A 26394-nucleotide genomic window follows, 5' to 3' on the forward strand; every position below is an offset into this window, starting at 1 on the left:
AAAATATCACATGGATCACTGACTTAGCCAAATAATTTTTTCCTATATCTACCTACTTGCCTATCTTTGTAATTTTGATATTCTTATTAAAACAGTTATGTGATAGTTTCTATAAATTGGACATACTCTAACAAAACATTATGTTGGGAAGAACTCTGTCTTTTAAATGTTCTTTTTGGAAATTAGTTATTGGCACTCAAAACAATAATACTTATCAACCATAATACTTTTTTAACTGTTTCTTTTTGAGACAAAGCCTTGCTCTGTTTCTCAGGCTGGAGTGCAGTGGCGTGATCATGGCTTACTTCAGCCTTGACCTTCTGGGCTCAAACAATCTTCCTACCTCAGCCTCTTGAGTAGCTGGGACAACAGATATGCATCCCCACACCGAGCTAATTGCTTTTTAAATTTTTTATAGAGTCAGAGTCTCTCTATATTGCCCAGGCTGGTCTTGAACTCCTGGGCTCAAAGTAATCTTCCAGCCTCAGCCTTCCAAATTGCTTGGGATTACAGGCATGAGCCCCCATGACTAGCCTCTTTTTAATTGTTTAAGGATTTAAAAAAAAAAAGTACGTTCCCTTGGGGGTAAGAATTAAATAGAAAATATTTCCCCAAATTCTGTATTTCAGAAATTGCAACTTAATTTTTAAGTCACATGTAGGCAGTTACAATACTTACAAAACAAAAACGTTTGCCTATCTATGCGAATCTACATGGTTTAACTGGTTATTTTCACTATTTTTTTTCTCCTTCCTCCCTCTTCACTATTTTTAACTTAAGTTCAAGTATCTTGAGGAACTTGTTTTTAATCTTTAATATATCCAATATAACATTGTCCTTTTTGAGATTTGGGACTCAGAATTGCCCCATTTAAATTTTTTTTTTAAAATTCCCCCATCTATAAGAGCATTAATGATGCGATAATAATATTCCTTGTCTCTTGGCAACAGTAACCCTGGTATTGCAGCAAGTGAGGTATAGAGAATGTGGGGAGATCAGGTGATGCAGAACTCTGGAAAAGGACGTTAGTCTTCAAAGTAGGACTGTTTGTTAAATTCGGCAAAGTCTGCTATCAGAAGACACGGTGAGAAATCTTGTAGAAAGGGAGTTTTTCTTTTAGTTTTAACTCTGAGCACACATCAAAATTGATGTTCATATTTTGTCCAGAAACTTACTTGATTCAACTAACATATCTTTGAAAATTATCTCTTTCATTAATAACTGTGCCTAAAATCATGGCTGTGGTAAAATTGAACTCAGTTAATATGTTTAAAAGGGCATCAATAATTGTTTTAATATTTTATTTTCTGAACTAGCTCAAGAGTAAGAGATAAAAGACATAATATAACTGATATATTGATATAGTATTAAGAATTACTATGTTTTTTTGGAACTCCAGAGTAAGAGAGTTACAAAACTCCCTACATCCTACATTGATTGACACATTGACATCTCAATAAATAGCCTGATGGTGGATTATTTTCAAAATTTAATTTGTTTCTGAAGTGAAGTATTTAAAGTAAAAGACTACACCTAATTCTTTTTTAGATATCAAATGTTTTTAATTACTACAGTAATTAGTTCCAGTTATTATCAGGTAACCAAGCATGTTTACATATCTGTGTATTTTTTTATATAGTCCTGAACTTCCTTTTCAGATTATTTTTTTTCCTTTAAAGCACTCATGACTTATCTCATTTGTATAGTTTTTGTTTGTTTGTTTGTTTGTTTGTTTGTTTAGATGGAGTCTTTCTCTGTCGCCAGGCTGGAGTGCAGTGGCATGATCTTGGCTCATTGCAATCTCTGCCTCCCAGGTTCAAGCGATTCTCCTGCCTCGGCCTCCCGAGTAACTGGGACTATAGGCATGCACCACCATGCCTGGCTAATATTTTTGTATTTTAGTAGAGACGGGGTTTCACCATGTTGGTCAGGATGGCCTTTATCTCCTGACCTCATTACAGGCATGAGCCACTGCACCTGACCTCACTTGTATAGCTTTTAAGCACTTTAAGAGTGAAGTTACCTTATTTTCCTCTAGTAGAACAATTTAATGCAAGTAAAGTTTAGAAAAATAATCAAATTAATCATAAACTTAGTGGATTTTATTAAGCCAATTGTATTGTAAAATATCAAAGACTGCATTTTGAAATTGTTTCTTTAAGGAATGTCATTATCATTCACGCTTTTTCTCCTATGAAAATTAACTGCAGATGCGAGAGGAAACATGAGGACTTAAATTTTATCTGTAGCCAAACCAAGAGCAGAAGGTGTTGAAATGAGGGAGGGGACTTCCCCATGATAAGGAGAATTAACAAAAAAACTGAGTAGAAAAAAATGCCACTTCTTTCAGCAAAACTGCCTTCTGAGCATGAACTTAAATTTGTATTTGTGTTGGAAATACTTGAAGAAATGTGAGGAGAAGGAGGAGTTATTTGTGTGTTGGGGAATGGGAGAAAAAGTGGAGGTTACAGAGTGGGAAGTTGGAAATTCATTATTTATAAGAAAAAAGGGAAAGGCATTATTTATAAGAAAAAAATGGAAAATAGTTTTTGGTGTAGGAAAGGAGAAAGGTCGTATTATCCCACAGGAGAAAGTTCAGCAATGAAGGAGAATGGAAGGTAATAAGAGATCACCCCACCTGGGGTAGGTAGAATCCATATGATTTACTTCTTTCTTTATTTCTCTCCCTTTAAAAAATGCATTTCATGGCTGGACGCGGTGGCTCATGCCTGTAATCCCAGCACTTTGGGGGGCCGAGGTGGGTGGATCACGAGGTCAGGAGTTCAAGACCATCCTGGTCAACATGGTGAAACCCCGTCTCTACCAAGAATACAAAAATTAGCTAGGCATGGCAGTGCATGCCTGTAATCTCAGCTACTCAGGAGACTGAGGCAGGAGAATCGCTTGAACCTGGTAGGCAGACATTGCAGTGAGCTGAGATCGTGCCACTGCACTCCAGCCTGGTGACAGAGCTAGACTCCATCTCAAAAAAAAAAAAAAAATGCATTTCATTTTATCTTTCTTTAATGGCCCCTTCTTTTGCTTGCTTACTAACAGGCTCCCTCCTGAGCCTCATGCTAGCACCACACCCCTGTAGTTTCTCCTTGATGGGATGGGTTTGAGGAGAGCAGCAGTTGGTGAGGTAAGTTTTAATGTCTGAGAGGGTGTGGTGAGTAGACAGAGAGCTGTGAACAGAATTTTTTTTTTTAAAAAAAAAAAAGCTTTTTCTAGAAACATTGCAGTGAGTTGCTACTTTCCTCCTTCCTCAGACAGTGTTCAAGAGGGATGTGAAAGTTGTATATGGTGTTGGCTATAATTCTGGAGTCCCCTTCAGTGTTGACAGGGTTATCCACAGAGGGGTTAGTGATTTGGAATGATGTGGAAAAAGCTTATGAGGTTACTGGGTTTACTGTGAGTGTCATGGTGAGTTGCACAGCATCCAGTGCAGAGAGAATGGCATTTTGGTCTCACTAGGTGGCTTTAGCTCCCAGCTTGCTTGAAAGCCCATTGTACTCTAGAGTATTATCAGCCAGTCCCTTCAAAAGGGGCTGGAGATTTCTCTGGCCAGCTTGCTTCTCTGAAATTGGTGGCAGTTTGGAGAGGCAGCAACTCTGCGTCATGTACATCAGAAGCAAGAGAAGCTCACTTGGTGGCTGTTGAATTCACATAGCTATAAATCTCTACCAGCTACAGCCACTGGAAGGGGTAGAGGAACAGTAGCAAGGGGAGGTAGTGCTACAGTTGTAGTTTTCCCAATGCAGCAAAATATGTAACAGTATTTTGTTGTTTGAGATAGTATCCAGAGTTTTTTTGTTTTATATTTAAGAGAATTAAGGAGCGTGGACACAAGGGTGAGTTTCAAGTGAAAGTTTAATAAAAAAGAGAAGAAAGCTTTCTGCAGCAGAGAGTGGGGCCCAAATGGGTTCCCCACTGTGAGGCTGGGGTTCGGGGTTTTTATGGACTGGTAAGGGAAGGAATGTGCATAGTTTGCAGGCTGTTTTGGAGAAAGTGTGATTTAGCTTGGTCTGGGACCAATCAGCAGCTGAAGTGATGATTTATAGGGGCTACCTAGCTTGGTCCAGGACCTAGTAGAAGCTGAAGTGAAAGCTTAGCCAAAGATCTTGGCCCTGGGATGAATTAGAAGCTGAAGCAATGATTTATAGAGGCCAAGATTATGGTTTAAAGCATGTTTAGAAAAGGGAAAAAAAAGTGCCCACCAGAACCTACTGGAACACCCCATGTATATGCCCACAAAAGGAGAAGAGATTATTTCCTGGAAGCCTGCTGCTGCTTATACAAAGGACAAAGACATTTCTATGCAGAGTCTTGTTCTCTTATTACAGTGGCTGCAGGCATGTCTTAGGCACAAAGAACAAAGGTGTTTCTATGTTGGATCTTGTTTCTTTATCTGAGTGGGCCAGAGGTTTGTACAAGTTTTCTTATCTGTGCCTGCAGCCTGATATTTCAGGCTGTTTCTCTGATTTCAGGAGTTTTACCAAGAACCCACCCTAACTGCCTACCGTTTCTCTCTTATTCTCCCCATCAGGAGTGGAGACCCTAACTGCTGTTAGGGAGATTAGGCGCTGATTTTTTTAGCTACTTTTTGCTGGAGAGGGGTGTTGTGTGGGGAACAGCAACTAGGGTTTCTTTTGTGGCTGGCTTAAGGGTCCTTGGAAGAAAGGCATGTTTATGCATGGTTCCTTTTGCATTGCCATTTGTAGCTTGATAGCCTTTAGATGAGAAGAAACAATGTGGTTTATTAGAGTACATGTATTACAATGAAACAAGGGTGGAGGTAAAGACGGCTTAAAAATTCCAAGGCTAAGTGATGGCTAGTTATGACTGTTAAGATTTGGATTCAAGGGGCTGGGCTTCGGTTAGCTTTCTTGGTTTTACTTTTTAAACAAAGAAACTTGTGACTTATAGGCACTTTATTTACTTTTATTACCTGGCAGGACTTGTGGGATAATTCTCCAGAACTAGAATATTGTTTTTGATTTCTACATTACCCATTCCCTTTTGTTTCCTTTGAGCAGTAGCTGGAGATTGCTGGTCGATTTACAGGAATAGGGTTAGTTTAAAATGTAGGTAGGCAAAAACTTGAAAACAACTACTGAGACTAGAAATTAATGACAGCTGTATAAGTTTTGAAACAATTTTTTTCTCCAGTCCTCATTTTTGTTAAAAACAAATTATGATAAGACTGTGTTGTTTGTAAAATCGACTTCAGTCTCATACTTGGACTGATTATTTCATAAACTGCAGCAAGAATAATTACCTTTACATAGACCTTTTAGATGGGCTTTGATGGAACTTTGTTTTACAAGGAATCTTAGATAGGACTTTTTAAAGCTGAGCCCAGCCATGGGTTTGCACCCTTAAATGCCTATGAGTTGGGTAAACTCCTTTTTTCCTGAGATTTCAAGAGCATGGTGTTCTGGGCCTGTTAGAAAGTGACTTTTTTACTCACCACAGATTAGGAACCCTGTACAGGGACTGTGTAGACAAAATATGAGGCCAATTTTTCCAAGGGGCTTTTATTGGCTTTTCAAGTTAAGCTGGACTTCTTACAGGGAAACACATTCTTTTAGTTAAACCCTTGGCAAAACACCAGTTTTTAAATTGTTCTGTTGCAAAAGAAAATGCATTCTTATTGCACTGATGCAAACAATATATTGTTAGAAGTTAAGAATGCTTACAACTAGTGTCTGAATTTTAGAGGAACCAGGCAGAGAGAAACAGACATGTTTTACATTTTGTTTACAGAAGTATACCTTACTTAATTGTTAAAGGCTGTATCTAGTTTAAAATAAGTTTTATTGACTGAAAAACAAAACAAGGATTAGCAATATCTTGAGCAAAAGTTAAAAAGATTATTTTAGCTTTTTATTAGTTCAGTCCATTCAGTTAACTCTTGTTCTGCTTGATATTTATAAACATTTCAGCTTTTTATTAATCCTGTATGCTTTTCCATTATTAGAAACCTGCATTTGAGAGCACCTGTTAAAGTTTTACAGCTGAGTATAAACCTTTTATGAAGAGGATTAAAGCAGACAATTGTCTTAAATGACAAAATGATCAGGGTGTTTACAATTAGAAACACGATTGTCAAAGAAATTTGGTTATTTTTGTGGTTTACAACAGTTTAAGATAATTTCAATTATAATTGATAGCATATATTTAAACATTAGAACCTTAGACATCCCATATGGTTTTATAACATATGTTAATAATATTTACTGAAGGCTGGGTGTGGTGGCTCATGCCTGTAATCCCAGTACTTTGGGAAGCTGAGGTGGGTAGATCTTGAGGTCAGGAGTCTGAGAACAGCCTGGCCAATATGATGAAACCCCATCTCTACTAAAAATACAAAAATTAGCTCGGTGTGGTGGCAGGCACCTGTAATTCCAGCTACTCAGGAGGCTGAGGCAGGAGAATTGCTTGAATCCGGGAGGTGGAGGTTGCAGTGAACCGAGATTGCGCCACTGCACTCCAGCCTTGGCAACAGAGTGAGACTATTTCTCAAAATAAATTAATTAATTAATAATAATAATATTTACTGAAATATAACCTGAAGAAGATTAAACATTACTTTGGCAATTCCATGTATTTAAACATGTTAAATAATTCTGTTTACCTGTTTTCTGGACATTCCAGAGACCCTCTGTAGCATCCGAAAGCTAGATGTCAGGAAAGACAATTGATTTTGGGAAGCCTGTTAAATATGTTATTGATCTAAAACACTTGATGTTATGAATGGAGTTTTAGATTACCATAAGTTATTTGTTTTTCTAAAATGATGACTTAAAAATCTGAAAACTCAAAAACCTTTTATTAGCCTTTAGTATTACATGAAAATCTTGTTCAAGAGAAAGAACCAAATTTTACCCTTGCATTAGTTAACTATTAATGTTAACCCCAATTTTAATGAAACCTTATGGACAATTATATTTAATTTTAACCAGTTTGATCATGATGTGAGACTTTTACAAACATTTTATAACCCTTTACACATTTTGCTGAAAAGAGTACCTTGTTGTGCTTTTATTTTAATGCTGAACTTAAAGAAAAATATATGTAATACTGTTTTGAATTTAGTTAATATGTGTGTACAGAGTTTTCATGGTAAGATTAATTCATGCAGTTTTTTTCCATAGTTTGCTTAAATCTTCTGCTTTATTTGAGAAAATTCTTTATCCCTAGGCAAAATGTACATTTCCATGCCTTCTTACAATTTTTTTAGTAAAAACACATTTTACTTTTTTCACACACTTTGCATGTAAATCCATTTGCAGTAGTTGATATGGTTTGGCTTTGTCCCCACCCAAATTTCAACTTTAATTGTATCTCCAAGAATTCCCACATGTTGTGAGAGTGACCCAGGGAGAGAGAACTGAATCCTGGGGATTGGTCTTTCCTGTGCTATTCTCATGATAGTGAATGAGTCTCATGAGATCTGATGGGTTTATCAGGGCTTTCCACTTTTGCTTCTCCCTCATTTTCTCTTGCTGCCACCATATAAGAAGTGCCTTTCACCTCCCACCATGATCCTCAGGCCTCCCTAGCCAAGTGGAACTGTAAGTCCAATTAAACCTCTTTTTTTTTTCTCAGTCTCAGGTATGCCTTTATCAGAAGCATGAAAATAGACTAATACAGTAGACTTAATTACATGTTATAATGGTAACTCTTAGCAATTTTTAACTTTAATGTAAAACTTGGTAAGTTGTTTTAATTATATAGTAGGTGCAGATAAAGTTTGACTTTTTTCAGCATTATTAGGGGCATGGTTACTTTCGTATGTCCCCAGACCTTACCCATTGTGAAACAGGCAAGTTGAACAGTTTTTAAACGCCAAAGAAGCAGTTTAAAACCTTAAAATATTTAGCAAAACTAGTATGTGACTTGCATAATTTAGACTACCTATTTATATTTTGAAGATATTTGCATTTTACCAGTAATCTTTAAGGCTGTTTTTAGTTTTTAAAGATTAAAGTCATATGAACTGAAAGGTACCAGAGCTTTTATTTTTCCCTTTAAAAAATATTTGATCCAAGTGCTTATCCTTTTTCTTTTTTTTTTTTTTTTATTATTATACTTTAAGTTCTAGGGTACATGTGCATAACGTGCAGGTTTGTTACATAGTATACTTGTGCCATGTTGGTGTGCTGCACCCATCAACTTGTCAGCACCCATCAACTCATCATTTACATCAGGTATAACTCCCAGTGCAATCCCTCCCCCCTCCCCCCTCCCCGTGATAGGCCCCGGTGTGTGATGTTCCTTTTTCAAGTTAATTAAATAGAGCTCTTTTTAAATAGACATTACACACGCAACACATGTATAACTATACAGCCAGGCAGAAGAAAATCCAGCAGCTTAGGGTGGAACCATTTAAGAATAGGGCTCAGAAAGTATGTAGTTTCTGCGGCCTGATAAACAGGTATACCTGGAAGGTGAAAACAGATTTTGAGAGGTATTTATTTGCCTCTAATTTCAGGGGTTTAATGAGGAAAACAGATATTTTTCCCAAGATGGGATTTGTGGTGACTTTTCTGTTTTCTCAAGGAGTCCTGGGTTACCAGAAGTTATCCTAGGGCCTTTTATGCATGCGCCAAGAGTGTCAATACAGAGTGGAGAAAAATAAATCAGTTGACTGAGAAAAAGCTTTTTCCAGAAAAACAACATTTATGAAGAGGAAAAAACATAAAGGCCTTTAAAAATATACCTATAACTTAGATATCCACTTTTAATTAAGCTGAGAACTTTTTAAGAAAATTATTTTTATTAAAACTACAGAGAATATAAACAGTGATTTTTATTATTTCTTTTATCGGTTTATACCACTATCTGTTCACAGTAATGTTTAGGTTTTCTAGTTTTCTCTGGAAGAAAGTGACTGCATTCAGACAAGGGGTGGGTTTTAGGTTGACTGCAGATCACTCTAGCAGCAAAGCTTGATATTTGAGGAGGTAATTGTCTGTTAGCCAGAGACTTTCCCTAGAGGACAGCAGTCCTGCTATATTGTGTGGGGTATAAACAGTTAAGTTATTCCCCATGGTTAACCTGTTGGCTTCTGGCACCTGCAAAACCACCACAGCAACTTCTTAGAGGCAGGCTGGCTATCCTTTAGCCATTAAGTTAAATTCCTTGCTTAGATAGCCCACTGATTGTTGAGCTGCATCTTGAGCCTTAGTTAAAATTTCCAGGGTTATCACCTTTCTTTCTGATACATAGAGATTAAATGCCTTCCCTATGGGAAGACTGAAGAAGGCTGCTGCTTTCAAGCAAGGCTTGCTTTAACTGGTTAAAAGCTTTTGAGTTTTATATTCTTAAGTTAAGGAGTGAGTTTTATCTGCTCGAGTTTCTTTCATGAGGTGGTATATGAGCTATTCCACTGTACCCAGGTACCCACAGTCTGCAAAATTCATTAATGCCTAAGAATCCTCTTTTAACTGTTAAAGGAAATGGGCTTAATCCTTTTCTCACCTGGTGCTCTCATCCCTTTTGATAAGGCTGACCCACGTACTTTACTGAAGTCTGACAGAGCTGAGCTTTAGATTTTGAGGCCCTATATTCCCTTTTAGCTAAGAAATTATGAAGAGCTTTTAGTGCAAAGCCCTTCACGATTGTGCAATAGGAGGAAGGGAGGCCTGGATTAGGGAGGAGAACAGAAAGACCAGCTTCGGTGTTTAGAAGGAAGTTTACCTTCCTCCCTTTTACCTCCAGAATTACCCAGGGTCCCTGGGTCATAATGGCAGTCTGAGTTGATGGAGCCAGGGTGTTGAGCCTCAGGACCCATTAGACCTACTGGATCATTTGTGAGACAGGCCCTGGACCTGGTGACTTGCACCTCTGGGGACAGTCTGCCTTCTAGTGGTCCCTACCACAAGCTGGACAGAGTTGAGGTAGCTTTTTTATTGCCTGGGCACTCCCTTTTGAAGTGTTCTGGTTTGCCATACTGATAGCAATTAGCAGGTGCACCAGGGGACTCTGGATTTTTTGTTGTTGTTGTTTGTTTTTTGAGACAGAATCTTGCTCTGTTGCCCAGGCTGAAATGCAGTGGCACACTGAAACCTCCACGTCCTAAGTTCAAGCAGTTCTCCTGTCTCAGCCTCCCAAGTAGCTGGGATTACAGGTCCCCACCACCACACCCAGCTAATTTTTGTATTTTTTTTTTTTTTTCACCATGTTGGTCAGACTGGTCTCGAACTCCTGACCTCAAGTGATCTTCCCGCCTCGGCCTCCCAAAATGCTGGGATTACAGGCATGAGCCACTGCACCTAGCCAGGACTCTGGATTTTATAGACCTGTGAAGTGGCCACTACTGCTTCTGTTCTTTTCTTGTGTTTCCCCTCTTTTTCCTGGGCCTCCTCCTGGTTTCTGTTGTAAAAGACCGAGGAGGCTGCCTTCAGGAGGTTTTCATAAGGTACTCTTTGGTCCCATAGCCTGCTTTTGTAGTTTCCTTTTGATATCAGGGGCTTCCTGGGTAATAAATTTGTCTTTTAAGATTATCTGTCCCTCAATTGAATTATGAGATAGGGAGGTGTGTTTCACTAAAGTTTCTCTCAGCCATCTGGTTTTTTATTTAACAAAGACAGTTTACAGTAATTAAGATGTTTGGTTCTGGTTCTCTGCATTCTATTGGGAATGAGGATCCTGCTTTTTTTTTTTTTTTTCCTTCTTCACCGTCTTTTCCCTTTTGACTGGATTTCTCTGTTGACTGGCTATAGGAGACATGGTGTTTGTCTCTGAATCTCTCTGCTGCCTGTAGGGCTGCCTGTTTTTTGGCAGCCATTAGGGTTTGGCTAGGAGTAACAAAACATTTCCCCATGCAAGATTAAACACTTGGGTTAGATTTTGGAAGGCCTTTATATACTTATTGGGGTCATTAGAAAACTTGCCTAGGACCCCCTTTGTTTGTTTAAGGTTCTGCAATGAGAAGGGAACTTGAACCCCAATAGTACCATGTCCATTGGTCATTTCCTGCAGAAACAGCAGCGAAATTGGGGGTTTCTTGGGTGTTACAGCCAGAGGAGCTGATGATATGACTGCTGGGGGCCCTGGATAAGGGGGAAAGGTAGGGCATTTAAAAGTTGCATTTGAGAGTTACCCAGGGGTTTGTTTTTCTGACTTTGGGGAGTTATTTTTTGTAGGCTTGGCTGATATGACTGCCAAGAGGGCAGGATTAATTTTACAGTGCTTACAAAGATCTGGGTTATCTTGCAAGGCAAAGAAAGCTTGTATGTAGGGAACCTCAGACCATTTGCCCTACGGTCTGCAGAAAAGATTTAGTCGTTGGATAGTGTTGAAATTAACACTTCCCTGAGGAGGCCAGGCCTTCTCTCCCTCCTGCAGTTGGTAAGACGGCCACGTGCTTGTACAATAGAATATATGCCGTTTTTGTTTCTTTAAAGTCCTAGGGTCAAAGGAGTTTCCTAGAGTCCTAGGGTCAAAGGAGTTTTAGAATGCACTCAAGAGGAGTACAGACTGCAGATGGTTTGTTACCCAACTAGAAAAGAGGAGGGGGGAAGGTGTCTCCTTTCTCTTTTCTGAGTGACCCAGAGTGACCCTAGCCCTCCATCTTGCTGGTTTCCTAGACCCACTTGGCCCATGAGGCTCCCAAGGTACCCTAGTGGCCTGAGAGAGATTATGTAGTAGTTGGATTTGGGCAAGACTCTTTAACGGAGGGATTGTTTTAATACTAGCTCTGGTTTCCCTTCCTATGGCCCCAGTGAAACATTAGAATTCCAGAGAATGGCACCAATTGACTTCCAAACATAAAATCCCATTTTTGTTTAAATGCCAGTGTAGTTATATGCACAGCATGTGCCTTAAAAGAACACAAAGACTGAATGGCTGTTTTGCCTTTGATGGGGGCAGCATCAAGGCTGGAATCTGTCTTACCAGGATGGCTTCCTCCTGGCTATTGAAAGTGGAGTTTTTCTGACTACAAATAGGGTACAGGGCCTGATGACTGATAGAGGGATGTAAGAGAGAGAAAAATTGGGGAACTAGAAATTTGGGGCAAAGAGCTGACAAGGCTCCCTAAGGAGAAAAATTCCATCCCACTAGATGGTGCTGTAAGGTCTGAATTGTTAGATAAAAACTTTGACAAAAGTTAGAGAGTTTTAGGGCTTGATAGGCTGTCTTAAAGTATGTCTCCCAGCAGAAGAAAATTAACTTGTGTGTTAGTCCGTTTTCATGCTGCTGATAAAGACATACCTGAGACTGGACAGTTTACAAAAGAAAGAGATTTAATTGGACTTACAGTTCCACATGTCTGGGTATGCCTGACCATCATGTTGGAAGGCAAAGAGGAGCAAGTCACGTCTTACATGGATGGCAGCAGGCAAAGAGAGAGAACTTGTGCAGGGAAACACTCTTTTTAAAACCATCAGATCTCATGAGACTCACTATCATGAGGACAGCACAGGAAAGACTTCCCCCATGAATCAATTACCTCCCACCATGTCCCTCCCACAACCCATGGGAATTCAAGATGAAGTCTGAGTGGAGACATAGCCAAACCATATCAACTTGTTTCATAGAAAAGTATTTTAGTTCTGCTGGGCAGTGCTGGCTTCTCACATGGGAAAAGGAACAGCTTAAATGAAGTGGGGGGATAGTTGCTTGGGGAGAAATAGCTTCCTGTTTAACTCCATTGAGTGCTATTGTTGGGAGATAAATAGGTTTTCAGATTCAGGTCTTGGAATCCCCCATTTTAAGGAAACCACAGAGACAATAATTTGTTGAATTACATTCCTAAGGCTCCAGCTGACTTTGCCCAATAAGACTATATCCCCAGGTTGCAGAAACATCTACAACATTGCATACAAAGCAGGGATAGGAAACATGATAGTTGCAAAAAGAAAGAAGGAAAATGTGATAGAAAAAGCCTGGAAGTCCCTGTGCCAATTCCCTAATGGGCTGTTGGTGACAGGAGTTAGTCCAAGGGCTTCCAGGTAACACTGAAGTGTAGCCTCAGCCAGATGCCTTCAGTTGCCCCGAGGACCTCCTTCTGGCCTCACATGACATTAGGTCCTTTGTGAAAGGAAACTGGATTGGAACAGAGTCAACATTTTCAACATGTGAGGGCAAAGAGAGATTTAAAAAGTTCTCTCCAGCAAGCCTTTCCCCTGAGTCTTAAGGCTGGCAGCCACACTATTCATTTTTAACTGGCTGAAAGGGACCCACTGTTTTTGTTTGCTCTTGAGAGAAAAAATACTTAGGATAAGAAGCCTTGGAAATGAAAGTAAAGAGTTAATGGTCTGCTCTTATCCTTTAGCTGAATCCCTTTCTTCCCAGCCAATGCAGTAAAATATGTTGTATTTTTGCCAGTGCACCAAAATACGTAGCAGTACTTCATTGTCTGAGATAGTACCTGGAGTTCTTTGTCTCATGTCCAAGAGAATTAAGGAGCGCAGAAACAAGGGTGAGATTGGAGCGAAAGTTTAATAAGTGAAAGAAGAAAGCTCTCTGCAGCAGAGAGTGGTGCCAGAATTGGTTGCCACCATGAGGTTGGGGTCCAGGGTTTTTATGGACTGGGAAGGGAAGGAATATGCTTAATCTGTAGGCTTGCTTAGAGAAAGTGTGATTTAGTTTGGCCTGGGACCAATCAGGAGCTGAAGTGATGATTCATAGGGGCTACTTAGCTTAGCCTGGACCTATCAGGAGCTGAAGTGAAAGCTTGGCCCTGGGACCAATCAGGAGCTGAAGTGATGATTCATAGAGACTGGGCTCACAGTCCAAAGCTTGTCCAGAAAAGGAAATGAAAGTGACCACCAGAACCCACCAGAACACACCATGTATATGCCCACAAAAGGAGAAGAGACTGTTTCCTTGAAGCCTGCTGGTTATACAAAGGACAAAAGCTTTTCTATGCTGAGCCTTGTTCCCTTGTTAAAGTGGCTGTGGGCATATCTTAGGCACAAAGAATAAAGGCATTTCTATGTTGGGCCTTGTTCGTTTATCTGAGTGGGCCAGAGGTTTGTGCAAGTTTTCTTATCTGTGCCTGCAGCCTGATTTTTCAGGCTGTTTCTCTGCTTAAAGGAGTTTTACCAAGGACCCACCCTAACTGCCTAACTTTTCTCTCTTGCTGCCACACTACAAGGGAATGGTGCTAAACCTGAAAGAAACCAGGCAATCATTTACTTATAACAGTGTACACTTTTATCCTTAGAAGCAATAGATAACAGCCATAGCAATACAAACAAGTGAACACAGCAAGAATTGTATTTATCTGGGTTAGGGCAGAGTGAGAAGAATGTGGTAAGATTTCTCTGGGATTAGGGGCAGAAGTTTAGCCTGGGGAAAGCTTCTGCGCACCAAGCTCTTAAATTGAGAACTGTTCCTTTTTGGGACCTGTATGCTATTTTCTCTTCATGTTTATAGATGCCTAGCATGTTTATTTTAATTATTCCAATGAATCTTTCACCTAAGCCTCTTAAGTCAAGGATCTTGTAGTATGGTTCCACCTACATGTAAGAATTTCAAGAAGTTATTTCTCTATACATCAAATGACAGGAAACTTGGAATTTGTGTAAATCTCTGTCAGTAAGAACACTTTGACTCTTAAAATGGGAAATGGAGGCCAGGCATGGTGGCTCATGCCTCTAATCACAGCACTTTGAGAGGCTGAGGCAGATGGATCACTTGAGGTCAGGAGTTTGAGATCAGCCTGGCCAACATGGTGAAACCCCATCTCTACTAAAAATAAAAAAGCTAGCCAGGCATGATGGCAGGCACCTGTAATCCCAGCTACCCAGGAGGCTGAAGCAGGAGAATCTCTTGAACCTGGGAGGTGGAGGTTGCAGTGAGCCGAGATCGCGCCACTGCACTCCAGCCTGGGCAATGGAGTAAGACTCTGTCTCAAAAAACAAAACAAACAAACAAAAGAAGGGAAATGGAGCTAAGCATAGTATTTTAAAAGAGATGATCATAAAGTTAAAAAGAAATGACAGAGCAGGATATAAATAGCACTAACATGGAAAGTATATGCCTGCCTTCTCATAGGTCTGAATAGAAACTAAAATCTTTAACACTCCCATCATCTTTTGGTACAAGATAAATTGAAGCTCTCCTCCTCCTAGCATGGGTCAACCCTGAAAAACATTGCCTACATACATCTCCGAGCATTACCCCATATATAGTAGTTGAAAGTGTGTGAAATAACTTCATTTTAAATATAATTAAAGACATTTTTAATTAAGAATTAAAAATAAACATCTCTTTTTCAAGCCTCACAATTATCTGAGGTACGTTTGTGAGTGGCTATGAATTTTGGAAATGAACACATTCGTTAGTAGAGTCCTGGACAAGTGAATTTTTGCAAGTATTGTTTTGGTATATGAACCTTATTGCAACTAAAATAAGTTTGTGAATTGACCCAAATTGGAGTTGTTTTAGCATTATCTATAGTAATGTGAGTCATTTTTTGGAATGAAATTTGAAAATGACTAATACTATATAAGTGAACAGTTATTGAGAACTCCGTTCTGAAACTTTGAATGCTATAGACTCAGCACATCAACAGTGTTAACATCCACAATGTATTATAGCATAAATGATACAGTATTTTGTGATGTAAGTATTCTTGTGCAATTCAAGTATTGTGGTCAATCATATAAAAATTATAATTACACAATAATAAAAGTTTAATATATGCATGCAAATAGCTTAGTCTTACTATGACTTCCTCATACTTATTTAAATTTGTTGTGTTTGGCTATTACAATATCACACATCTAGATTACAATTCCAAATTCAACAATACAGAGATAAACTAAATATTATACTTTTTACCTAGATAAAAACATTGGAAACATGTAAAACAGTTTTTCATTTAAATTGTTATACTTTTTGATTTAAAACTTTCATCCTTTGCCAGATTTTAACCTGAAATATGTTTCAAGATTGCTTTATAATTATTTTTAATGTAATGCATTAATACAGAAGTCCTCAAAGAGGGACAGACTAACATATTATTAAAATCAATCAACAAATTTTACTCAAGATATATATTTTGAACAGATGATAAAGTAGCTGCCTATTTAGAACAACTGATGAATATATTCTGATTATGGTATTTATAAAAGGATCTTCATATATTGTCTACAGAGCTTAATGTTAATGCTATCTTTTATTGAGAACAAAGTTCCTTTAAATATTTTGAATCTACAATTGGACTCTAAACACAGATTTAGTTCTTTCTTTTGTAAGCAAAACTTATCCAGATGTTAGTGGAACAAAAAACTAATGAACCTAATTGAAAATAAAAACTGGCTCTTTTCAACTTCTTAATTTCCATTTTATTTTAAACACATTTTAAAGCCTTAGCTATTACAGGAATAAATTAGTGTTACAACCATAGATAAAGTATCTGCCTTAAGGTGTTGCAACTAGGAATCTTAATTTAAAGATGGGGTGGACAACATGGGGTCAACTTTAAGTATATGTACCTCTATTTTTTTACACCCTACTGCTAGTTTTCCATAGCCTATAATCTAAATTATTCTATGGAATAATATCTCCCTTTAAAGGGGCATATATTCTAATTTGGTGGCTATTCTAAGAATTACTTCAAAGTTATATGGGTATCTATTAAATAGAATATCTGAATGTCTACTAAATATAGTAGAAAAGAAATATATTCAGAAAAGAAAATATGTACAATTATTGTAGATTCAAGATATCTGGAAAAATTAGAGAAATCTTTGATGTATAGAGAAAACTGCAAAATATCAATGACTTTTTCAAGGCAAAGTATATTAAAAGTACATTTGTTTTCAATCTCATTCTTTTTTATTATTATTATAATTTAAGTTCTGGGATACATGTGCAGGACGTGCAGGTTTGTTACATAGGTATACACATGCCATGGTGGTTTGCTGCACCCATCAAACCGTAATCTACATTAGGTATTTCTCCTAATGCTATTCCTCCCCTAGCCCCCTACCCCCCAATAGGTCCCAGTGTATGATGTTCCCCTTCCTGTGTCCATGTGTTCTCATTGTTCAACTCCCACTTATGAGTGAGAACCTGCGTTGTTTGGTTTTCCTGTTCCTGTGTTAGTTTGCTGAGAATGATGGTCTCCAGCTTCATCCATGTCACTGCAAAGGACATGAACTCATCCTTTTTAATGACTGCATCGTATTCCATGGTGTATATGTGCCACATTTTCTTTATCAGTCTCATTCTTATTGATACAATAAGGACTATTGGAAACACATTTCTGCTTTTAATTAGCTTTCTCTATAATTAGGCAATTAAAGCTCTAGAGCTCTCTGTTGGTACAGAGATCACTTTTGAACCATTTAAAACAACTCACTTGCTTTGCCTTTTACTATCTTTGGTATCCTTTTGCTTTGGATTAGCACAATAAACAAGCACAAAAGATATCTGCAGTGTTGATAGTTGAAAAGAAAATCAAATTTCACTGTTAAGATAATTTGGTTAAAAGGGTTTCTCTTATTGCTACGTAGCTATTTTAATGCTTTATTCCTTTTACAGCTCCCTCTGTATTTCCCAACAATTATTAAAAGTATATGATTTGAGCATCCAACTAGTTAACTGATATCACAACTTTATTTTTGAAGAGCAAAATGACAAAACAGTAGACATCTTACATTTTTCATCATGGAGCCAGACACAAAGTTAATGACTGGGTGAGGGCTCTGTCTGACCTTACCTGGCTTATTGGTTCACAAGTATCAAAATCAGTATTTTATTTACTGTTGTTCCTTTCAGTATTGAATGAGTAAAATACCAATGGTAGTTTTCTTTTAGGTTAAAGTAATAATATAAGTTTTACTTTTGACAGAGTGAAAACAATGCAAGAGACTTCTGTGAGATGATTAACACTTTATTTTATAGTTTTTTTTATTGCAGTATACTATTCAGGGTATTCTACAATCTTATTGAACACAGCATGGAAACATCAAATTGATATTATTTGATATGTATCATCTTTTCTTCTTGATATAAGAAAATACTATTTTTTCTGAAATAGGTATCTGTATTTTAAAGGGATAATGGTTGATTATGAGTAAATAATTGTTTAATTAAATACTGAACCATTATTTCTCACAGACATTAATATCTTCTCTTGGAAACAAATGCAATATGTCAAATAAAATATCTAATACCTCTTTCCCATAGTCAAATCATGTTTAATACTTCTTTATACTGGTGAAATATAATACATTCTGACCAAAATCTTGTTGTTTGTCTATAGGTAGGTATATATGGATATATAACTTGAAAGTTTCTAAAGTACAAGAATTCATTTTTGTATACAATCATTTATTATAGGTAAGAGAACTAATTAGATTTAGGACCACAATACGTACAAGCTTTAGAAAGACTTTCTACTAGCCTTAATGTCCAGCTCACAAAACAATATTGCACTGTTAAAATGTTTTCAAAAGTTTATGGTTTAAAAGCGCATTCACTTTGATTAGAATTTTCTGTATTATTTAATGTAATGTTTTAAATTTAGTAGAAATCGCCAAAATATGAGGGACTAGGCACTGCTATTGAGACTACTTTTCCTTTACCATTTCTTCTCAGTTTTCTTTAGTGTAGCAGTTCTTAATGTGTCATTCCCTGACCAGCAGCATCAGCATCATCTTGGAAGTTATTAGAAATGCAGATATTCTGGCCCCACATCTGACCTGCTAAATTAGAAACTCTAGAGGTGGGACCCAGAAATCTGTGTATTTACACACAGATAAAATGATTGCTCTAAAATAGTGGTTGTCAAATTTTAACATGCATTAGGCATGTTAAAATTTGACAACCACTATTTTAGAGCAATCATTTTATCATTTCTTCTGTGTGTATGTATGTGTGTGTGTATGCATGTATGTATGTATATATATAATTTGCAGGACTTGGCTGTGGGACATCATTATATTTTTTGTATATAATATCTATTAACTTTATTTTTGCTTGTATTATCTTGCAGTTTTTCTGATTGGTTTATGACTTTATTCAGTGATAATACGAAAATTCCTATCTTCACTGAAGGATCCGAATAATCATTTTAACTCAACTATATTGCATTCTTGAAAGTAATCCTTTCAATGTAAGTATGACATCTTTTCTCATTCTCTTTGAAAATATAGTTCTAAGATTAATATAGACAGGTAAAGAGTGGCTAACTTCCTATTTTTCCCATGGTCAGAGGGAACATAGGGTTGTAATAGGGAGAACAATTACATTTTATTTGTTATACAAATATCCATTCACAGTCTTTTGTGATATCTTGGCAAATTGCTTGCTTTGCTTTGCATTCCCAGATGAATTTAACCAGTTGAATAATGGAAACCACAATGTATTGATTTGGGCATTTACTATAGTCAGATACATTACAGGCATACTAATAGGTTAGGCTAGATGGGAAAAATGTTAGCTTAAAGGATAAGTAAATTGGGAGAAGACAGGGAGCCAAAAGAAGTTTTAAATATTCTGCAATGTGAACTGCTGATCTCCACATTTTGAAAACGATAATTAGAAATTTCATGTTTTGTGCTTCTGTTGAGGTTTATGTGGAAAGTTATTGAAGAGTTTCTACCTTGAATTTGGAATTTTAACTCATGAAAATGTAGCTTTATAATTCATACTCAGTAAATACACTTTCAGTAACTAAGAGTTGGATTGTATTCAAGACAGTATTATAAGCAATGTGGGTGGCTTTGTTGCAGTTTTTCCACCTTTACCATGACATTCATCCAAAGTTTCTATTTAGCCATACTTTTGATTTAGAAAATTCAAATTAAGTTTCCCAACAAGTTTTCTAATGTGCTGTTTTTGATACATGGGTGATTGACTCTACTATATGTGATTAAATATGGAGCCATAATCTACACATTAAGATAAGTCCTATTACTTTAATGCCATATTTGAAATTTGTACTAATAACACATTGATATTGTACATTATGTGAAAATGAACAGTAGCTGTGCCAAACGGAGCATAACATTATTGTCAAATCTTGATTATTCATGTTAATAGAGGTCAGCCTTGTTGGAGGCATGTATAGATTCCAGATCAGTACAAATCACTTATATTTACTCCATTGTGACATGTATTTTATTATATTTTGTGCTTATATATGTCTATATGTATATGTATGTTTGAGTGTATATGTATCACAAATTTTTATCATAATTATACTTTTTTCTAGGGCTAATTTAAAAAATTTATAATTTTCATTTTCTTATATAACAGTAATGGTAGTTAGTGATATGGTAACTCAGAATTTGTCAGTTAGTAATGATATGTCAATAAAATAGACTTGATTTTAAAAACAAGCTTTCATATTTATGGCTAGAGAAAAGTTAAAAAAAACTAACTGTTTATTAAAGCCTTGATTTAGACAGTTGAAAAATGTGTTGCTCATGCAAGGACACCATTTCTCCACATCCTAGCAAGTTGTCTTCACTGTTTCTGTAATTATTAAGAAATGCTAGGCCTTAACTATTTTATATGTGTGCTTTTAAAGCTTGTAGATAATTGAAAAGACTAGAACGTTTGGAAATCACTAGCATAGATAACTAAGTGGCTATTGGAAAGTTGCACACTGATGGACAGTTTTTCTACACCACTTTCCTGGTGTAAAGTGAGGTTGAATTTTGGGCCACTTTCTTATCTTTGCAAGATCTTACTGTGATTCTGTTTGGGAAACAAAATCCTATCTTCTCCCTTCTCTGGTATCTAGGAACAGATCCAAGATGTTAAGTAGGGCTTCGTATTTCTTGGTTTGAAGGATATATTTTGATCAAGGAATTCTGCATTTTGGCAATGATTTATTTTAGTTATGTCTCTGAATGGTTTTATTTGTATATAAAGGTCCTGTCAACTTTTGTTTGGGAAAGAATTTGGTAATTTCAGTAATGTCAATATAGCAACATAAATGTTTTCCTTTATTTTCAGATCATAGATGATTTACATGAAGACTGTAGGCCTAGGATTAGAACATTGAATTTTTTTAAATTTTTACTGATATTGACAATGGAAATTTGCCATTAAGGAAAGGAAAATGTATATTTGCAAAACAAATTTGCACATGAAGAAGGAATTTTAGAACTTTTGCTGTATGATCAATTAAAATCTTATAGTTTATATGTGATATTTTAAAAATGTGTATTAGGTAAATTGTTTTTCTTCCTAAAACCTTTACATGAAGCCATCCAGTATTATGAACTATTTTTTTCTAGATTGAGAATTTGAGTATAACAAACTGTTAGCTTGTAATAATTCAGTGATAATTTCAGGAGAAGGAATTAGAAAATAAGATTACCAGTTCTCATTGCATGTTGTATCACTTCATGTAGCATCTTGCTCTTTCCAGTGTCCTAAAGATGCTATATAGATCATTTCATTGGATAGATAAGTTATCAAATTCTGAAAGCCTGATATGTAGTCAGTTTGATCCATCCGTCTTTAAGGATTGATTTGGATATTCACGTGGCTGATAAAACTGTATAGACAGTCATTAAAGTGGCTTAAAACAAGCATCCTATTTCATGGGTCATTTCATCATATAATAAAAATAAATATTCAGTCTGTAGTTCGTATTTCTAAGGATTTCATACAGAGAAACAGAATAGGTTTAATTTTTCCTTCTCACTAACACAGATATGCTGTTGCTTAATTGGCCTTTTGCAAAATGCATGTACTATCAAACTAGTCCATGTAGATGTCAAATAAGATGCTTCCGTTTGCTGTAGTTCTACTAGGGAAGTACATAATACTAAATTTCAAATATTTATATTCTGTTTTGATAGCTCCTTAGATAGGTGAAATATGAATACTTTCTACACAAATCTGTCTTAAGCTTCATATTGTTTTTTATTTCTGGAAGTCAGGAACAAATGCCTAACCCCAAAACTATATCCTTGCTGAATGTTACTTACTTTCCTAGATTTATTTCTTTAGACAGCTTATTAATGTACTTGAAGATCCATGTAATCACTGTGATTGTACATAATTACATGATTATATCTACTTGCATTTATAGTGTTACTATACATTATAAAATGTTAACTTCCTAAAATTCCCTAAACTATAAAATGATCTGAGCATATTATATTGCAAATCTACAGTGAACATTTTTTAAAGCTTAGGAATCTTATGGGTTTATATATTCTTATTCTCATTTCAGGTACAAATTTAGTAATCTCATCTGTTTTTCATTTTAAATTGACATTCCTTCAACTAACATTTTTTAAAGGGCTACTGGGCACATAGAAGAGGTGTTAAATTTGGTACTTTCCTTATTAAGGAATTAAAGGAGCTCATACTCTAACAGAAGACTTCAGTAATATTCTTTAAAGTAAGAGTAGTTATATGTATGAAACTGAAAAGTATATGAGAGAGTGATCTGATGCTTATGGGATTGAAGATTATGTATATTGTTTGTAAACACTATGCTATTGAGTCCATTGGTTCTAACACAGAGACAGGTTATCTGATCTCACTTTAAAATCATGATAATTAATCTCAATGATACATCATGGTTATCCCATGAACAAAATTTATATCTCCAAAGAAATACCATCATCATAGGATTTACATGAAGAAAGATTGAAAAAGGCCACCATTTTGTATCAACAGTCACTCCAGCAAATTCCTGAGAAATCTGTTTGCATTCATCAATGTATCTAACATCTTTGACATAATAATTGTGGCTTTTATTTCACTTTTATATTTAAATATGATTAAATATATTGGTAGTTTCCTTCCTAGTATTATCATGATTTATGTTGAGGGTAAGTCTATTTTTAACTTTTTTATATGCTTTAGCATTGATTTTAAGGTGCTAACATATTTCTTCCCAATATTTTGCTTGCTGTCTAGTGATCTACTGACTTCACAATGTCTGAAATCAGATTCACCAATCTCACTTGGGATCAAGTTATAACACTGGATCAAGTGTTAGATGAAGTAATTCCAATTCATGGAAAGGGGAATTTCCCCACAATGGAGGTAAAACCAAAAGACATCATTCATGTTGTGAAAGATCAACTCATAGGGCAAGGAATTATTGTTAAAGATGCCAGATTGAATGGTTCCATAGCAAGTTACATACTAGCAAGCCATAATGGAATCAGCTATAAGGATCTGGACATTATTTTTGGTGTTGAGCTTCCAAGTAACGAAGAATTTCAGGTTGTTAAGGATGCAGTTCTAGGTTGTCTACTTGACTTTTTACCAAAAGGTGTAAAGAAGGAAAAGATCTCCCCAGATATCATGAAAGAGGCTTACGTACAGAAATTCGTCAAGGTTTGCAATGGGCATGATTGTTGGAGTCTTATCTCCCTTTCAAATAACACTGGAAAGAATTTAGAACTAAAATTTGTGAGTTCACTCAGACGGCAGTTTGAATTTAGTGTAGATTCCTTTCAAATTGTTTTGGATCCCATGTTAGACTTCTACAGTGACAAAAATGCCAAGCTAACCAAAGAGTCCTATCCTGTTGTGGTAGCTGAAAGCATGTATGGAGACTTCCAGGAAGCAATGACGCATTTGCAACACAAGCTCATATCTACCAGGAAACCTGAAGAGATTAGAGGTGGTGGCCTTCTGAAGTACTGCAACTTGCTGGTTCATGGCTTCAAACCAGCCTGTATGTCAGAAATCAAAAACCTGGAACGTTACATGTGCTCTAGATTCTTTATTGATTTTCCTCATATAGAAGAACAACAAAAGAAAATTGAATCATACCTCCACAACCATTTCATAGGTGAAGGAATGACCAAGTATGACTACCTTATGACCTTGCGTGGAGTTGTGAATGAAAGCACCGTTTGTCTCATGAGTCATGAAAGAAGACAGATTCTCCACCTGATCACCATGATGGCTTTGAAAGTACTTGGAGAACTGAATATTCTACCTAATACAGAAAAGGTAACTTGCTTTTATCAGCCTGCTCCGTACTTTGTGGCTGAGGCAGGGTACCCTACTTATGTAACATCTGAGCCACCCCCCATTATCTTCCAGCCATACTACCCACTGCACTTTCATGGGTCAAATGGTATGGGTTAAAAAATACCCATGCAACAATAGAAACTTTGCTTTAATTAAACACCACTTAAAAGCAAGTTTCCAAATATAAAATTCAAGATCTATTCTTATTTTTGTAAAGTTACCAATTATTTTCAATTACAGTTGATGGAATAGCAGTTACCAATAATTTTTTATCAATTAAGCCATCATATTAAATACAATATCTATAAACCAACCACTTTAAATGTTTTTCAAATGTTGACTAGCTATAATAACTTTCAAATGTTGTATTCCTCTTGAAATGATTTTCAAATCTTTTGACTACTTGTGACTTTCAAATTTACTGTGACAAGCATATCAGAGATGCCTGCATCTTTGACTAAAATATAAAAGGACAGATTCGTGTTTTAAAATTACGATGTACAGTGACGTACCAAATTTTTTATATTCAGTCAGTTCCTTTGTTACATTTAGTTATTTTTTCTATTGAATAATATCATCAATACATTTTCAGTACTTAACAGAAATGCCTAATTTCAAAAGCAACAGATTCAGAAGACATTAAAACCCTGGACTTTTCAAGCAATTTTTGACAATTAAATTGGGTCGGATACAAAAATCCTTCTATAGTTTAAAGGAATGCTGGAAAAAAATGGTTCTGGAAAGCCCTGGACATTAGTAATTTGTCATCTACATAATAAAACATTTAGTTAATTTGTGGATTTGAATAACAATACCATGCAGCTGTGCAACTACTACTGAGATCAGATACCGGGTTTTTTGCCCCTCAAAATAAGTTAAAACAAATGAAAATGACCAGCTCTGAATGTGAAAGCTTTCTATCATCATTTACTACTACAAAGAGACTGTAAATGGCAAACAGGAAAAAACAGGCAGAGGTTTATAGCCATAGCATTTACCATTTTGTGGCCTATTTGAAAAACATCTTTTATGTTGAGAAACATTCCATTTCAGTAAGTTAATATATTTTCATTGTAACTAAATGAAACAGGTTTTTCATTTTGCCTTTACCAAAGATCATTTTCTAACATGCCACTCAAGTGCCTCCTTGTGTGAATTTTTGCATAACACTATAATTTATTCAACAACTGTGTATATTTACAATATCTAAATATATACTTACTACATCAAGTATGCTGCTAGAAAAATCTGCCAGTGGGATTAAAAATGTATTTTCTTCCCATAATGAAAATAATCCATGACCAATATTATCTGAAGTGTCAGAAGGGGAGCTGTCTTGAATTAATATGGATCAGGCCATTGGAAAACTTCAATATTTCCACTTGGTTATGATTTTTTCTGAGTTTCCATTTCAGTTTTTATTGACCATCACATGTTTTTTATCACAACGTGACCTGACAGTTGTATCCTGATAATTTGCCAGTTATAGACTGTGCTTAACCTGTCTTCACTGTACTACAATATTGGACAGAAGTACACCAAATATGGCATTTTCAAATAACCAACATTTTTGAGATGTGTTATACCACAGCACGAGTGGCCATCAGTATATTTTTAAAGAATTATATATCACAGAACCCTGAAGCTTTAAAACACTATGGACTTACCACTTTCTTGACAAATAAATAATTTATAAATACAATAAAATATTTAGAAATGAAAGGACTATTATTGTGATATCATGGGTATGGGTTCAATATTTTCCAGAGTAGCATTTGATACTGAGTAGCAGAATTCTGAAGCTATTTGGAAATATCTCATACCCCATGTGCTCCCATAACTTTCTTTGATCCCATTGAGAATTTAAACTCCTTCTTTCCTAAAAAGCGAAATATTTATGGTATTCTCCTGAAGCTTTAAGTCCTGATGGAAGAATGGCCTGAAAGCTAGATACATTCTCCTAACATTTTAAGCATGTATTTCCCTTGTGAAAGGAAAGCTCTCAGAACTGCTATCTATGACTTTCTCAAGAGAACGAATTTAAACTTCTTGAATGGGGATGGTATCACTGAAGAAAAAGCTGTAGCTTTATTTTTCATGGCTTTCTTTCTATAGATACCATTACCAAGCTAGTACTTTGCTCCCAACTAACCAGAAAAATACCAGTTTTCAATAGTGTATGAATATCTCTCCAGGATTAGGCTAGTTCCCTTGAGAAGGAGTATTATTTCATTCTCCTCATTAGGGTAGTAAATGGAAAAGTTTTTCTATAAATTAATGAATGCTAGCTGCTTTGCCAAAAGGAGTTAATAGAAGTTCGTTTTCAAAAACCCTACTCTAAAGCATGTGATATCCCATTACCAGAGAGAAACAGTATTATCTTTGCCTGTTTAGTATGTAGTCATTTTATTTTGTACAAATGCAATACTGAGTCTTGGTTTAGGACGTTTTTCTTTTTCAGGA

The 26394-nt window shown here is 36.2% G+C and overlaps 2 protein-coding genes across 2 annotated transcripts in view; one reads left to right on the plus strand and one right to left on the minus strand.

The window, feature by feature from the left end:
• Window positions 1-26394, minus strand: part of ITM2A (integral membrane protein 2A) — a 900602-nt gene that overhangs the window by 834743 nt on the left and 39465 nt on the right. The window lies entirely within an intron of this gene.
• TENT5D (terminal nucleotidyltransferase 5D) lies at window positions 927-25657 on the plus strand. Its single transcript, XM_050776380.1, has 3 exons — window positions 927-1084; window positions 18965-19084; window positions 22861-25657. The coding sequence occupies exon 3, from the start codon at window positions 22879-22881 to the stop codon at window positions 24046-24048; it is 1170 nt and encodes a 389-aa protein (XP_050632337.1). The 5' UTR covers window positions 927-1084; window positions 18965-19084; window positions 22861-22878; the 3' UTR covers window positions 24049-25657.

Source organism: Macaca thibetana, chromosome X (genome assembly GCF_024542745.1).
Source record: "Macaca thibetana thibetana isolate TM-01 chromosome X, ASM2454274v1, whole genome shotgun sequence".
Taxonomy (NCBI): domain Eukaryota; kingdom Metazoa; phylum Chordata; class Mammalia; order Primates; family Cercopithecidae; genus Macaca; species Macaca thibetana.